Source organism: Salvia splendens, chromosome 5 (genome assembly GCF_004379255.2).
Source record: "Salvia splendens isolate huo1 chromosome 5, SspV2, whole genome shotgun sequence".
Classification (NCBI taxonomy): domain Eukaryota; kingdom Viridiplantae; phylum Streptophyta; class Magnoliopsida; order Lamiales; family Lamiaceae; genus Salvia; species Salvia splendens.
Window position 1 is genome coordinate 38324910 of NC_056036.1, and position 15463 is coordinate 38340372.

The 15463-nt window shown below is 38.2% G+C and overlaps 2 protein-coding genes across 2 annotated transcripts; both read left to right on the top strand.

Annotated features, from left to right (window-relative positions):
• The first annotated feature begins 8324 nt into the window (after positions 1-8324).
• On the top strand, positions 8325-10773 carry LOC121805956 (patellin-3-like). Its single transcript, XM_042206009.1, has 4 exons — positions 8325-9622; positions 9864-9988; positions 10075-10213; positions 10299-10773. Exons 1-4 carry the CDS (start codon positions 8477-8479, stop codon positions 10548-10550), a joined length of 1662 nt encoding a protein of 553 aa, XP_042061943.1. The 5' UTR covers positions 8325-8476; the 3' UTR covers positions 10551-10773.
• Positions 10774-13024: 2251 nt separating this feature from the next.
• LOC121802899 lies at positions 13025-14944 on the top strand. Its single transcript, XM_042202588.1, has 3 exons — positions 13025-13254; positions 13938-14077; positions 14773-14944. Exons 1-3 carry the CDS (start codon positions 13137-13139, stop codon positions 14782-14784), a joined length of 270 nt encoding a protein of 89 aa, XP_042058522.1. The 5' UTR covers positions 13025-13136; the 3' UTR covers positions 14785-14944.
• The last annotated feature ends 519 nt before the right edge of the window (positions 14945-15463 follow it).

The following is a 15463-nucleotide window of genomic DNA, read 5'->3' on the forward strand; positions in this document are numbered from 1 at the left end:
TAAGTTTGAGGTTGGCTTTCTTGAGCACGTTGAGAGTGGACTTGAGGTTGTGCTCGTACTCCGAAGTGCTTTTGCTTTTGACGACTATATCGTCAACATACACTTCGACCTCCTTTCCAATCAGGTGCCGAAAAAGCTTGTCTACCATCCTTTGATAAGTGGCTCCGGCATTCTTTAAACCGAATGGCATCTTTTTATAAGCGAAAATGCCGAAATCAGTAATGAAGGCCGTTTTTGAAGCGTCAATCTCATCCATTAAAACTTGATGGTATCCTTTGTACAGATCAAGAAAACAAAAAATTTCAAAGCCTATCAAAGCTTCTACTTTTTTATCTATGTTCGGAAGGGGATAGCAATCTTTGGGACAGTGCTTATTTAGATCGGTGAAATCTATGCACATCCGCCATCCTCCTTCCTTTTTCTTGATCATGACAGGATTGGCCACCCATGAAGGATACTTCACTTCGAATAACACATCCGCCTTCAATAATTGACGGACTTCGTCATGGATGACTTGACTTCGTTCTGCCGCAAAGAGTCTTTGCTTCTGTTTTATCGGCCGGACCGAAGGATCAATATTTAACCGATGAGTGATTACCTCGGGGGGCACTCCGGTCATGTCCAACGGAGACCATGCAAAGACGTCTTTATACTCCTTGAGGAGCTGGATGGTTTTTTCCCGAAGTAGAGGCGTTCCCGCGAAGCCGATCTTAACCGTTCTGGATGGATCGTCTTCGTACAGCTGAACTGTCATCGAATTCGGCTCCGGTATGACTTCGGTCATTGCCTCTGACTCCGGCTGCTGTGATTGCTATGCTTGGTGGTGCCGATCTGACTGCTCGGCACTTCTAAGCGCAATTTGCAGACATTCCTTTGCTCTCTTTTGGTCACCTCGGATGACCGCTATCCCTCCTTTAGTAGGGATCTTGATGGTGAGGTGATAAGTGGAGCAAATGGCCCGAACTGTGTTGAGCCAGTCTCTTCCCAGGATGACGTTGTACGGGGACCGAGCTTTCACCACGAAAAACTCAATCATCGTACTGGAGCTAGTAGGCGCTTTCCCCACCGTGATCGGAAGGCTGATAATACCTTCAGGGCGGGTGTCCTCCTGGGCGAAGCTCTTCAGGGGAAGCGGAGCCGGACTGAGCCGAGCTGGGTCCACTTCTAGTTTGTCGAAGCACTCTTTAAAAAGAATGCTGACTGACGCTCCTGTATCCACAAACACCCTGTGGATCAGTTTGTTTGCCACTCCGGCTTGGATGACAATGGCGTCTTGGTGAGGAGAGATGGCCGGGACGGGATCAGCATCCGAGAACGTAATCACTTCGTCCTGCTTCAGCCTTTTATGCGTTGGCTCCTCTCGATTGGAGCCTCTGCGCTCTGACTTCAGGGACGACTTGGTCTTCCCGGCAGGGAGAGCGTCAATAGTCTGGATTACTCCATCATATTGCGGCTCGTCATCGTCTTCGGGATCCGGCTGCCTTTTCGGATCCTGAGGAGCGCAGTTCGCACCTCTCTGCTTCTTATTCTTCTTTGACTGCTTGCTTTGGTATTTTTTCAATGTCCCTGCCCTCACAAGAACATCGATACCTGCAGCCAAGTTTCTGCACTCCTCAGTATCGTGACCGTGGTCTTGATGGTAGGAGCAGTAGTTATCCTGGGGTCGGCGCGCGGCTGATTTCGTCATCCGCTTTGGCTTTTCGAACAGGTCAGAGTGCAGTTCGAAAATTTCCGCTCTCGGCTTGTTCAGCGGTACGAACTGAGCGGGCGGCTTCTCGGGATTGAGACGGGGTCCCAATCTGTCTTGCACCGGAGTCCTTTGAATCCTTTCAAAAGGAGTTCGGCGAGGATGTCCCTGATCGCCAAAAGGAGTTCGGCGAGGATGTCCCTGATCGCTATGATCGGGCTTCCTCCTGTCTCCTCGGGATGAGCTGTCTAAAGACCGTTTGCGACGGTCAGCCTCATCGGCACGGGAGAACTGGTCCGCAATGTCCCACATCTCTTGAGCTGTTTGCGGACTGCATTCCACGAGCTTTCTGTAGAGAGCTCCGGGCAGGATTCCATTTTGGAATGCCGAAATGACAAGTAGATCGTTGAGATCATCTACTTGTAGGCATTCCTTGTGGAATCTCGTCATGAAGTCGCTGATCCTTTCGTCGCGACCTTGACGTATAGAAAGCAGCTGAGCCGAAGTGATCCGGGCTTCCGCTTTCTGAAAGAACCTCCTGTGGAAAGCATCCATTAGATCTCGGTAAGATCTAATGCTGCCTTGGGGGAGGCTATCGAACCACCTTCTCGCGTTCCCGATAAGCAGCTCGGGGAACAGCTTGCACATATGGACCTCATTGAGACCCTGGTTCGCCATGTTATACTGATAGCGTCCCAGGAAGTCATGAGGATCCACCAACCCATCATAAGTCATCGACGGAGTTCGGTAGTTCTGTGGAAGGGGAGTTCGGGTGATATCGTCCGAGAACGGAGTCTTCAATGCTCCGTACATGGCGAACCCGACATCTCTTCGGTATGGAGGAGATGGAGATCTCCTGTGATTCCGGTACCGAGGAGGAACAGGAACATGTCGGGGTTGAGGATTCTTCTTCCTGGAAGACACGGCACTACTGCGGTAGTGACTTTCATGTCTGGATGAGGAAGGAGAATCCACCGTTTTCGTCTTCGGCTCTTGGCTCTTTTGCAGGAAGGCTAAGAACTCATCCTGCTTCTCAGCCAAGAACAGCTTGACAGCCTCATTCAAATCAGGCTGCTGGGAAGACTCGGTGTGTGGACCTTTTGAGCGGCTTGTTCCTTCATCGTGAAAACTGGAAGTAGATGTCTCCCGAGGCTGTTTTCCGGACCTGCGGGCTGGACTAGCTTCCTCATGGTTTTCACGAACGGTATTACGGGTAGTACGTGATCTGGTATGCATTTTTTTGGGGTGGAAAAAGGGTCAAAAATTCGCTTTATCACAAATTTTGTTCTCTGGTTCCCACAGACGGCGCCAGTGATGGATCCGCGAATTTCTGATGTTAGTAAATGCTGGTAGAGAACAAAGACTACGACACAAAGAATTTACGTGGTTCGATTTACTGAAGTAAATCTACGTCCACGGGAAGAAGGGAGGGCAAGATTGTATTGCTTGATCTGGGATTACAGCTTACAACACAGACTTGCTATATGATATTTTATCTCTAGAGAGCTTAACCTTTTTCTATCTGATCTAAGTTCTATTTATACATTGAACTAAGATCGTGGCTTGCATCACCACTAATGATGGTTGTGGATGTCGTGGAGGTCATGGCCTAAGATCGTGGATGTAGCGTAGGTCATGGCCTACGATCGTGGCCTGAGTTGACACCACGTGGTAGTGGGTGTGTTGGAAGTTGTGGAAATCCTGTATGGGTCCACTAACTCCTTGTTCGGTCGAATGCTGAGACCGAACTGCTTTGGTTGCCGATCTGAGAGTAGAGCTTGATGCCGACCTGAGAGCAGAGCTTGATTGGTTGGCTTTTACCGAGCTGTAGGCTGAGGCTGAACTCTTTGGTAATGCCGAACTCATACTCTTCCTTGGGCTTTGGGCTGATGGGCCGTCATTGCTGTTGGGCTTGTTTAGTACGCACCCCATCAATTGTCAATTTCTTGTTCCAAAAGAATACAGATATGATACAGCATTGAAACAGTAGTAGGAGCATGTTTCTACGGCATACAGCTTTTAATGATTGATGGTTGAGAGTTGCCGTTTTAATAAAAGCACCAAATGAACTTTTCAAACATTGTTGTAAATATTTGTAATGGAATTTGCTACAACTAAAGCTATCCAATGTCACATCAATTGATTAAAAAATGTCATTCGCCTAATTCCCAATTTCTTGAATTGGGCTTAGAGCATAGTTACCGCAAGGGGCCGGGCCGCAAATCGCGAGTCCCGGCCCGTCCTGCGCGTTGGAGGGAGAGACGTTGCGGCCTGGGCCAGTCCCGGGGTCCGGCCCGGGCTCGCGTCGGATGGTTCCATGCCGTGACGGAGCTGCAATTTTTCCCAAAAATTGGAAGAGGAAGAAGAGGGAGATGGGTGACGGAGCCCAATTTTCTGATTTCTTTTGCATTTGGAAGAGGAAGAATAGGGAGGGAGGGAGAGAGGAAGTTGAGCGAGGAAGATGAAGAAGAGGGGAGGCGTAATTTTTAATTTTTTTGCATCTTTTTTATGTTATAATTTTTAGTTTTTTTGCATTTTTTTATGTTATAATTTTTAGTTTTTTTGGATTTGTATTTGTTTTTCTAGGATTTGTAATTTCTTTTTTCGAATGAACAATTTATTTTCCTAGTTTGAATTGTTCAACGTATTGCATTTACGAGTCAAATAGGTTGAAGTTATGAATAGTGTCAATTATTAGTTGCGGCCCGGGTTGTGGCCGGGTTAGAGCAGTTGGGGCCTGGGCTGCAACTGTAGAGAAATGATGACGTGGAGGAGACTCGGAGCCTGAAACCGGGCCGGGGTTAATGATGCCCTTACATTCCAATTCTAATGCGACTCAATATTAAATGAACATATATAGTCATGAAACTCTATTGTATTAATATTTTTTAAATTTTTACTAATTTTATATTAAAATTTTAATCGTTTATGGTTAAGACTATTTTTTATATAGGAAAATAGTACTCCTATGTGTAATGTGTTACCTCTCATTCTTGAATTTAATGATAATACACATGTTTGAAATATTGCTATCAGCATAATAAATTCAGGCAATTTTGCTAAAAATCGCTACTCTTTTTTTAAAAATTCAATATCTAACTTTTAAAATTTATGTTCCCATATTCTTGTAGAATGCAAACCAAACTATAATTATTTTCTCCAACGGTTTCAGACAATGCTAGGCCCTCACAAACGTTATCTTTGTTTTAGGATTTTCATTTCCTCGTTACAATGTTAAGAATTTCAAAAAAGTTTAGAATTCAAAAATTATTTTTTCTTCAAAAAAGATAAGAAAAGACATCCAGCAGCTTTCACTGCTATGAATGTATCAGGGGCTACTCATCAACCAATTGTAGGACAGTACCATAAATCCGTTACCTATGATTACATTATTTTGTATATATATCCATGTTACTCTACTATTTTCTCTTAAATTTGAAATTTTTTTGGAAACAATGTACTCCTAATTAATTTATCATGTGAAATATTGCTGTTATAGTTTTATACTTTTATCCAATCTTTATATTTTTTCCAAATCTATAACTATTCATAAAATATCAATATTCTATCTAATATGGAGTTTTTTAAAATAGAAAATAATCATTTAAATCATGAAGTTTGATTATGTTTGATTATAATTTGGATAGTCACGTGAAGTTTAAAATTATAATATTAAATTACTCCTACATGATTTCACTTTTTTTTAATTGTTCCATCCAATTTCAGTTTTTTTTTTTTTTGAATTCTTGCATCCAAGAATAAAAATATAAAATGTGTCTTTTAATGAAATTCAAAATGACGTATTTTATTTAAATAAATATTTTTCTTTTCTATTTTAATACTACAAAACATTGTCTTATAAATTATAGTACTACTAATTGACTGCGTCGATCTTTTTTCAGTTACATTAATTTTCAAATTGATTGTGTTCATTTTTTTCGTACTCTTTTTGAAAAACATTTGTAGCAAAGTGCAAATATGGAGTTTAAAATTTTGAAATAGAGAATCCTTTGACTGAAGAAGATCATATTTATTTTTATGTTTTAGGAAAATGACGCATAGGATACACATATTTTTTTGTTATTTTAAAAGTATCAAAAATTACTAGTAGTATTTTTTTGTTATTTTAGAAGTATAAAAAAATTACTAAGTACTATTGCTCCCTCCGTCCCCTATATGTTTCTCACTTTGATCCGGCACGGGAGTCCTATTTTATATGGAGTATTAGTTTTATACTCCCTCCGACCCATAAAAATATGGGTATATGATATCACACGAGAATTGAAACAAAATTGGTAAAGTAAGAGAAATTAGGGGAATGATAGTTAAAGTAGTGTTAGTGGATAGTGAAGCTCACGTTATTATTAGTATGATGGTATATGTTTTAAATAACTTGATGTGTATGGTAAAAATTGAGATAACTTTCTATAAATGAAAATCTCATAGTATTTTTTTATGGGACATATGAAAATAGAATGTGCACATATTTTTCTGGGGCGAAGGAAGAAACAAAATGTGAGTGATAATGAGTTAGTAGAATAATAGTATAAAATAGACCAAAATGAGACAGCTAATAGTATAAGATAGACCAAATGAAAAATTGAAACAATGGAAAATTATGAATTTCATATTTTGGGAAAGGTATACCGCAATAGAAATTGTAGTTAACCATAAAATTAGATTGAACCAAATTACAATTATCACACCTAATGTCCTAATGCATTTGATTGGCTAATAGATCTTCTCAACTAACTAAACGATTCTAATGGTATGAAATAGTACCATACTACAATAATTGGAAAATATTATTTTATAGTGTACATAGATTGTAATCTTTGATCCATTAAAAAAGCAAATTTGAAGTCTTGAAGAAAAGGGCAAGGATATATTTGTTCAAAATAAGTTGTTAATCATCATTAGTTGTAATAGTCGGCTAATTAAAAAATTATGATGATAATTAGTAACAACCAAAAAATAGCATGGAAATATTCAAACGAAGCAAATACTACTTACTATGAGATAAGTTGACAGCCTATCACAATAACAAATATGCTTCTTGGATTACACGTATCACTAAGAGAATGTTTGGTTTTATTGATTTTATTTAAATTATGTGACAACCATGCCACCAAGTTTTTGGCTGGAAAATTGAATTTAGAAGAGAACCAACGTGAAATCCAGCACCAGACCAAACTTCACAAAATAAATTATAAACAAGATAGTGAAATCAAGGGTCACCCAATTTGGGAGTCTATCGTCATTGACAATAATATTATTAATTTCATTTTAATAATTTGTAATTTGAGCTATCCACAACAATGATACGATACCCATTATACATACGATACTTTCAATTTGTACAATCTAATGTTACAATTTTTAATTTCAATTTTTAGTGTAACAATATTTTTTAACTATTTAATTGCGAAAATTTAAGACAAATCAACCTCTTCGCTAGATAAATAAATCACACACTCGATCACTTGAGAGTGGAAATTATATTTTTTTCAATACGATAAATTAGTGAATTAATAGATTCAGTGCAGGTACATTATTACAATAATGTTTTTATTTATTTATTTTTATCTAGTTATTCTCGAATTTATTTGGCACTATGTTATTGGCCAACTTTAATTACGATTCATTTCATATGATATCGTCTGTTAATTATTTGTGTTAAAGGAATTACTAGTTTTCATATTAGACGCAATCATCAAATATATTTTCCCTCTGCGTTGAAATATGTTTACAATCACGAAAGTTCGTTTTAAAATAAGGCACTCCATATTTTTAGAGATGAGAAAATATTATTTAAAATGACATGCATCTAATGAGAAATCTAGATGAAATTACCGTGACATTCTGTTACTACTCTTTTGGGGATGATTATTATTTTCATTCTTAGTCTATCATCCATTATTAACGACGACCACAATATTGCTTTTGGTCTTCTAAATATTGATGGTGTTGACTATCTTTTTCTTTATGTTCGATTTAGTAAAGTTTATTGGATTAATCAGCATGTATCTTTCACATGCTTAAACGTCTTAATTAACTTCCTTTCCATTCTTAGGGAAGAGAGGATATACCATCACACGATGTAGAAATTGATGCGTAGTGGAGTACTTAATTTTTGCCTCATCATTAAACCGAATAAATCCCTATTAGCTAAAAATAGAAGGAAGAATCAGCCAACAAAATATAATCGTTAAATATTCGGTGCCGGTACTACTCCCTCCGTTCCAATTAAGTTGAGCGTATTACTTTTTGCAATGTCTCAACTAAGTTGAGTCATTTCATTTTTTAACATAAAAAACAAAACATTCTATCAATCTTACTTTATTCCCCTATTTACTTTATTTTCTCTTTATGTTTCATATTTTTCAATACAATTTCTTAATTTTCGTGTCCAAAAGTTATGTACGGGGTATCAATTTAGTGCGGACGGAGGGTTACTTATTTACAATGCAGTAAAAATTGGAAAAATAAATCAAAACCAAAATAAAAATCAAAAGTTTGTGTAAACGGGCCCTGCTGACGAAAACGGGCCCAGCTAAACGAGCTGGCATTTTTCAACTCTTCAACAGTCTGTTTTCACACACACACACACTACAGAAACCCTCCACTCCCCATATTAATAGCCTCTCACGTTCCCTATCTCTCTCACGTCTCACCCATCTCTTTCTCTCTCTGATATTTTCAGTTTTGTTTGCTCAATAGCCAAAAATCAGTTTCTTGTTTCCTTCCATCTTTCTACGTCCTAAAAAATCATTCATCATTTCTTCTGTCATGGCTGAGGAAACCAAGAAGGCAGCTCCCGAAACCGCCGAGGAGGTCGTGGTTTGTGACGTGCCGGTGGCGGAGGAGCCCACCAATGCCGTTGCGGGGACGGAGGCTGAGCCGGAGAAGGCCGTGGAGGGAGAGAAGGAGACAGAAGTTGCCGAATCTGTTTCCTTCAAGGAGGAGAGCAACAAAGTCGATGATCTCATTGATCCAGAGAAGAAAGCTTTGGACGAGCTCAAATCTTTGATTCAGGAGGCCTTGAACAAGCATGAGTTCACCTCTCCCCCACCTCCGCCGCCCTCCGCCGTTATAGAGACGGCGGAAGAGCCCAAATCTGAGGAGGTGAAGGAAGAGCCCAAATCGGAGGAGGTGAAGGAAGAGCCCAAATCCGCGGAGGAGAAGAAGGAAGAGCCCAAACCTGAGGAGGAGAAGACGGAAGAAGAAAAAATCGAATCTTGTGAAGCAGTTTCCGAAGCAGCGCCGCGGGCGCCGGAAGAAAAGGAGACACCGGAGGAGGCGGTGGTTGAGAAGGTGGAGGAAAAGGTTGAAGCTGCTGAGGAAATCAAGGAGACCATAGTTCAAGAAGTGAAGGCTGAGGAGGCCGCCGCAGCTCCGGCGGAGGAGGAAGTAGCGCCGGAGGAGGTGTCGATTTGGGGGGTCACACTTCTCGCCGACGAGAGGAGTGATGCAATCCTGCTCAAGTTCCTGAGGGCTCGGGATTTCAAGGTGAAGGAAGCTTTCGCCATGGTGAAAAACGTGGTGGCGTGGAGGAAGGAATTCAAGATCGATGAGCTGTTGGTGGAGGAAGGAATCGGAGAAGGGCTCGAGAAAGTTGTGTATGTGAATGGAGTGGATAAAGAGGGGCACCCAATTTGTTACAATGCGTTTGGAGAGTTCCAAGATAAGGAGCTGTATAGCAACACTTTCTCTGATGCAGAGAAAAGAGCTAAGTTCTTGAGGTTTTATATTCAGTTCTTGGAGAAGAGAATTAGGGGGCTTGATTTTAGCCCTGAGGGGATTTGCACGATTGTGCAAGTTACTGATTTGAAGAATTCGCCTGGGTTGTTCTTCACCAAGAAAGAACTGAGGCAGGCTACAAATCAAGCCCTTCAACTGCTGCAGGATAATTATCCAGAATTTGTTGCCAAACAGGTATGTGTGTGTGGAAGAAAAGATTGAATTTTGATGCTGTGTTCTTGCAATTCACTCATGTTTTCTTTGTGGGTTGATGCATGATTTTGAGATGAATTTGGTATATGCTGAATTTCATGCAAAATAGGTTAGATGCAAGAAAAGATTCAATCTTTATGTTGTTCTTGCAATTGTGTTTGTTTGGTGATGTTATGTGATTATGGGATGTTTAATTTATTGGTATTTGTGTGTTGGGATGAAGGTGTTCATCAATGTGCCATGGTGGTATGTTGCTTACAATAGGATGATCAGTCCATTCTTGACTCAGAGGACTAAGAGCAAGTTTGTGTTTGCTGGTCCAACCAAGACTGCTGAGACCCTCTTCAAGTTAGTAGTCTCGATTTCGCTTCTCTTACGAGTTTTTAAACGATACATTTCTAAAAAAATGTTGTCTTGGCTTGTCTCGTGTTTAGGTACGCTGCACCGGAGCAAGTCCCCGTGCAATACGGTGGTCTGAGCAAGGCCGGCGGGGAGTTCACCACTGCCGATACTGCAGTAGAGGAAATTATTAAGCCAGCAAGCAAGCACACAATTGAACTGCCAATTTCTGAGGTTGGAATTTGATTAAGCCTTATGTTTGTGTGTCTACTGTTTTATGGGTGTGCCGCGTATTGACATTGCAATTTACTCGTCGTAGGGTGGCACGTTGGCGTGGGAGGTGAGGGTCGTCGGGTGGGACGTTTCCTATGGTGCGGAGTTTGTCCCGAGTGCTGAGGGCGGATACACGTGGATCATCCAAAAATCGAGGAAGATCGGGCAGGCGGACGAGGATGTATTGAGCTGCTCATTCAAGATTGGTGAACCGGGAAAGGTTGTGCTCACATTTGACAACCAAACATCTAAGAAGAAGAAGCTTCTCTTTAGGTCCAACACCAAGTGCTCTGAGTGATGATGAAAGAGGGCTTCTTTGTTCATTCATATAATTCTTTTTGGGCTGATTTATTTTAAAACTTGTTTCTGAAATTTTAAGGTTGTTTGGGAGTAGTTTATTTATATTTCTTTGTTGTTTTTGTTAAGTTGGAATGATTATTTACATGTCAGAAGAAACAATTGGGAATTCAAAGATATAAATCTGTCAATACATCACTTTATGCTGTCCTTACTGCTGTAAATTTGGTTCTATCATTTTTTTTGAGGTTTTGTCGTTGCTTTTGTTTCTTTTCATGAATGATGATATTGAATTATTGATTCTTTACAACACATTCTTACTAGCTAACATTATTTATTGCCAAACAAAATGATCGATGTTTTCAAGGTAGGACCGAACTAACTTTATTAAGGTTAAACCTTAGTCTACGTCTCTACGATTGCAACAAGATGATATCATAGTATAGTATTATATCATTAGTTTTATCATTCGCATTGGAGTTTGTACTTACCTTTTGTAAAAGTGTGTTGAGATTCTTGTAACAATTTATTTTAAATAAACTTACCAAGCAATAGAACTTGGTACTAGTAAGCACTGACGGACACAGTAAGGAGCAGTGAGGGGCTTAAGCCCTTCCCAAAAGTTTTTTTTTAATGTTTTTCTTCTTCTAAATTGCTTAAAATTTTCAAAATTATAGCCCTTCCTAAAATTTTGCCATAGGGGAGCATATTGTTGAGTGTTGATGAGTGGAAGGGACTGAAAAATCTGAAAATTGGAGAGTTGCAGAAAAAAATGGATGCCACAACTTGCAACTTGAAGAAGACGACTAGTTGTAATGTTAATTATTATTATAATAAAATATCGCACGCTCTCCTAAATGGGGATGATCTCTGAATATAATAATGCTATAAAATGTGACGTGTCTTGACTGTAAACGTGTAGAAGAGTAATTATACTCCATAGTACTTCTTAGTTTGTGGTATAAATGCTTAAAAATCCATCCCTTATTGCTTCAATAAGCCTAGATTAAAACAATCCAGATTCATTATTTTTTATCACAACAATTTTTGGAGGTTGGCTTTAGTAATTTTAAAATTTCTCTAATTATTTTCTAGTGAATTCTATTATACAAAAATTGATTTTTAATAATTCTTTATATTTATTTAATTATAAAAACTTGACAATAAAAAGTAGAGTTTGTAGTTTGGTCCGGTAGGTTCAAAGCAACTATTATGTATCCTATTTTAATTTTTATTATATAAAATACTTCTTTCGTTCATGAAATAATATCAGATTTTATCATTTTGATACGCCTGCAATTTAAAATTGGATTCATTTTTTTGGATAAGTGAACCTGACACTCTACTAAATCATTATATTTATATTTCATTATAAAACCAATATGTAAAATTGAGACATTTATTCCGTTGACTTTTCCCCCTCACAGCGGGACTTTAAATTTGGACGAATAAAGTAAGAGTATAGCCCATGCCAAAATAATTTTTTGCGTCCGCCACTGCTAATAAGTAGTAGGAGTACTCACTTTATTCGTTGTAAATGATCAACTTTTTTTTATATAATTTTTTTAAAAAAATAATATTTATAAGAGAAGAGAGAACAAAATAGAATAGGAGCTCAAAGAAGTATGAAAAATAAAGAAAGAATAAAGTAGAAGATATAAAGAGATAATAAAGTAAAAAAAGAGAGAGTAAAGTATTGTTTATTTTGTTAAAAAGGAAAATCAATCACTTAAATTGGAACCAATAATAATCATCACGACATCAATAATAATCATTAAGTTATTATGATAAATATAAGTACTCCTATGTAACACAAAATAAACAATCTTTCCGTCCGTCATTAGGAGTCTCATTTGTTTGCGGCACGGGTTTTAAGAAATGTTAAGAGAAGCGGGAGGAAAAAAGTTAGTGGAATAGATGTCTCACTTGTATATATATGATTTAAATGAAATCTGAATGAAATGAGTTAGTGGAAGGTAAGACCCTATTACCATTTATGGTAAAAGTGAACCGGGACTCCTATTCACGGACGGAGGGAGTTATGCTAAACATAATAATTATTAAATTTATTATAATCAAATACAAAATAAATAATGTTAAACATGGACTCAGCAAGCTCACCAATAATGTTCAATTAACATATTCCTATAAATAATAATGCTGATATAAATACATAATTACAAATTTCGAACCCACAGCCTTTTAATTTATTAGTTCTGCTCTAATAGGCACTAAACTAAGACAACCACCATTGAGAAAAAGTGATTGATATTTTTTTTGGTTGTTCTATTACAAATTATATATATTTTTAAATTTCAATGCCAAAAAAAAGTTAATCACTTGCCATGGATAAAGTAGTTAATATTTGTGGACCATAATAACTTTAGCATTATTGGGCCGGGCCATGATAATGGAGTAACTATTGTTGATAATTAAGCCCAATTGTTTTTATGTTACAGAAAATGAAATTAGCTAACTACTAGTACGAAATTCGACCAAGTGAGCAACCCTCGAAAATCGAACTTGATTCTTGAACAACAGAATTTGGGGGAAAAAAGCTGTGGAGATTTCTGATCGATAATCTGAAATGGCGGACGGAAGCAAAGCGGAGATACCTGCGAAATGGGATGCGTGCCTCGATTTAGGCCTCCGTCGTTTCGTTTACTCTTCGCTCGCCGGCGCCGTTTCGGGTTTCCTTATCTTCCGTGAGTATTAACGCCGTTCTTTTTTTTTTTCTCGTTTTCAATTTATTTCTCTAATTTGAGGGTTTCTGTATATTCGGCAGCTCGCTGTTTAGTAGTTTTGTTGAATTTCGATGTTGAATTGATATTTTGAGGGAATTTTCTGAACAATGCTAGTGGAGTTGCTAGTTCGCTGATACGGAGTATTTGAAAATTGCTGTGATACTATATATTTTGGTTAATTTTAAATGTGGCTTAAATTACTTAATTCTGTTAGGAGATTTTTTATTAGATCTCCTTTGATAGTGTAGTATAGTTATTTCGGAATAGATTGTAGAGGAAGTTACAGTTGTGAAAGATTGCAATTTACTTATGGAAATGAGTATATGATGCAAAACCACGGGCAACGAGTTCATGATCATTCTTTGTAATGTGAAGTGTGTTATTTAATCACTTACGCTTGCCAAAACTAGTGCACCTTTTCTTTTCCTCGACACGCTTCAGAAGCATCACTACTTAGTTTTCTTTATGATACCAAAGAGCCTGTTTGGAGCATATTTACTGGTTTAGTTTACCTGGTCAACTTTTTGATGGTATTTATGTTTTAATAGAGTTAGAGTAGCTATGTACTCACCTTTTTTACAAGTGGTAGTAGTCTTATTGTTTCTTCTGACTAATGAGAGAGCTTGCATTCGCTGTTGTTTCAGGGAGTCCAGCTACACGGTGGGCGTCTATAGCTTTTGGTGCTGGAGTGGGGATAGGTTCCGCTTATTCAGAGTGCTCTCTTAAATTTGACGAATCTCCCCCCAAATTGACTTCTAATGTAGCCAGTACCCCTCTACCTGAGGTAAGTAGAACATGTAATATTGTCTTCTATTTATAGTTCACTACCTTTGTTCTTCCCAGTTTCAGATTTTTGTTTTAATGAACACTACCTTTACTCGAAGTAGGACAGAACTGAAGTTTATAAGTTGCTCCATCTCTTATCTGTATGGTATGAATTATAGGTGAAAATCTAAGTAGTCCTTGATACCATGAATTTGTTGTTTTGGCTATATGAGTTGTTTCATGCAAAATATAGGTCAAAACTCAAGTAGGTCTGCATGTTCTATACTCCCTCCGTCCTAAGGTAGTTGAGTCGTATTCCTTTTTGGGTTGTCCCAAGGTAGTTGAGCCGTATTCCTTTTTGGGTTGTCCCTAGGTAGTTGAGTCATTTCTTTTTTGGCAAAAACTTTACCATCTCTCTTATACTTGACTCTCTCTTCATCTATCTTACTTATTCCATCTCTTACTTTAATCTTTCCACTTTAACCTTGAATACATTTGTTTCTTAAATCCAACGCCCAAAAGAAATGCCCCACCTACCTTGGGATGGAGGGAGTACAATTTTCTTACTTTTCATCCATAAGTGATTGTAGTTATGGATTTGTCATCTTTCATGCTTGTCAACACATCACGTACAGTTTTATAAGTGTATCTTCTTTGGTGTTCGTATCATCTCAGAACCGACATACTAAAACAATGTCTTTCGATTTAATGCAGGGTAATGAGTGAAGTTGAGATTGTTGGGCATGCTTTCTCATTTGGAACTTCTGTTTTCTTTTTCATTGGTTGTTCTAATGGTGTATTTCCTGGAGACCGTTTGGCTACTATATCTCTCTCTGTGACGTGTTGCATAATTTTTTGTTATGGAAAATTGTCATTTGAAGTACAATTTTGGTTAACTTATGGTCGATCTTATATACTCCCTCCGTCCCAACTTAATTGTCACTCTTTTCTATTTCGGTCCGTCTCAACTTAATTATCACACTTCATTTTTACCATAAATGGTAAGTAGGTTCCACATTGCACTACTCACTTCACTCACATTTTATTATAAAACAAATACAAAAAAGTAGGTCTCACATTCCACTAATTTTTTCAACCAACTTTTCTTTAAATTTCTAAAACTCGTGCCCACTCCAAGAGTGACAATTAAGTTGTGACATAGGGAGTAACTTTCAAACCCAACTAATTAAATTAGTACCTCTCACAATTGTCTCATACGTTTAATTTTTTGAGGTGTCATTTAAAACTGAGGATATGGATGGAGCAATGTCGAATTATGCCATCAAAGAGAACAATGTTGTATTTCCCTTTAAAAGAAAACAGTATTGTTTCCTCTCAGGCTTAGCCCCAGTTCGACCCATTGGTCTTTCTCATGATATTCGACATTCCCTTGTTGGATTTTTTG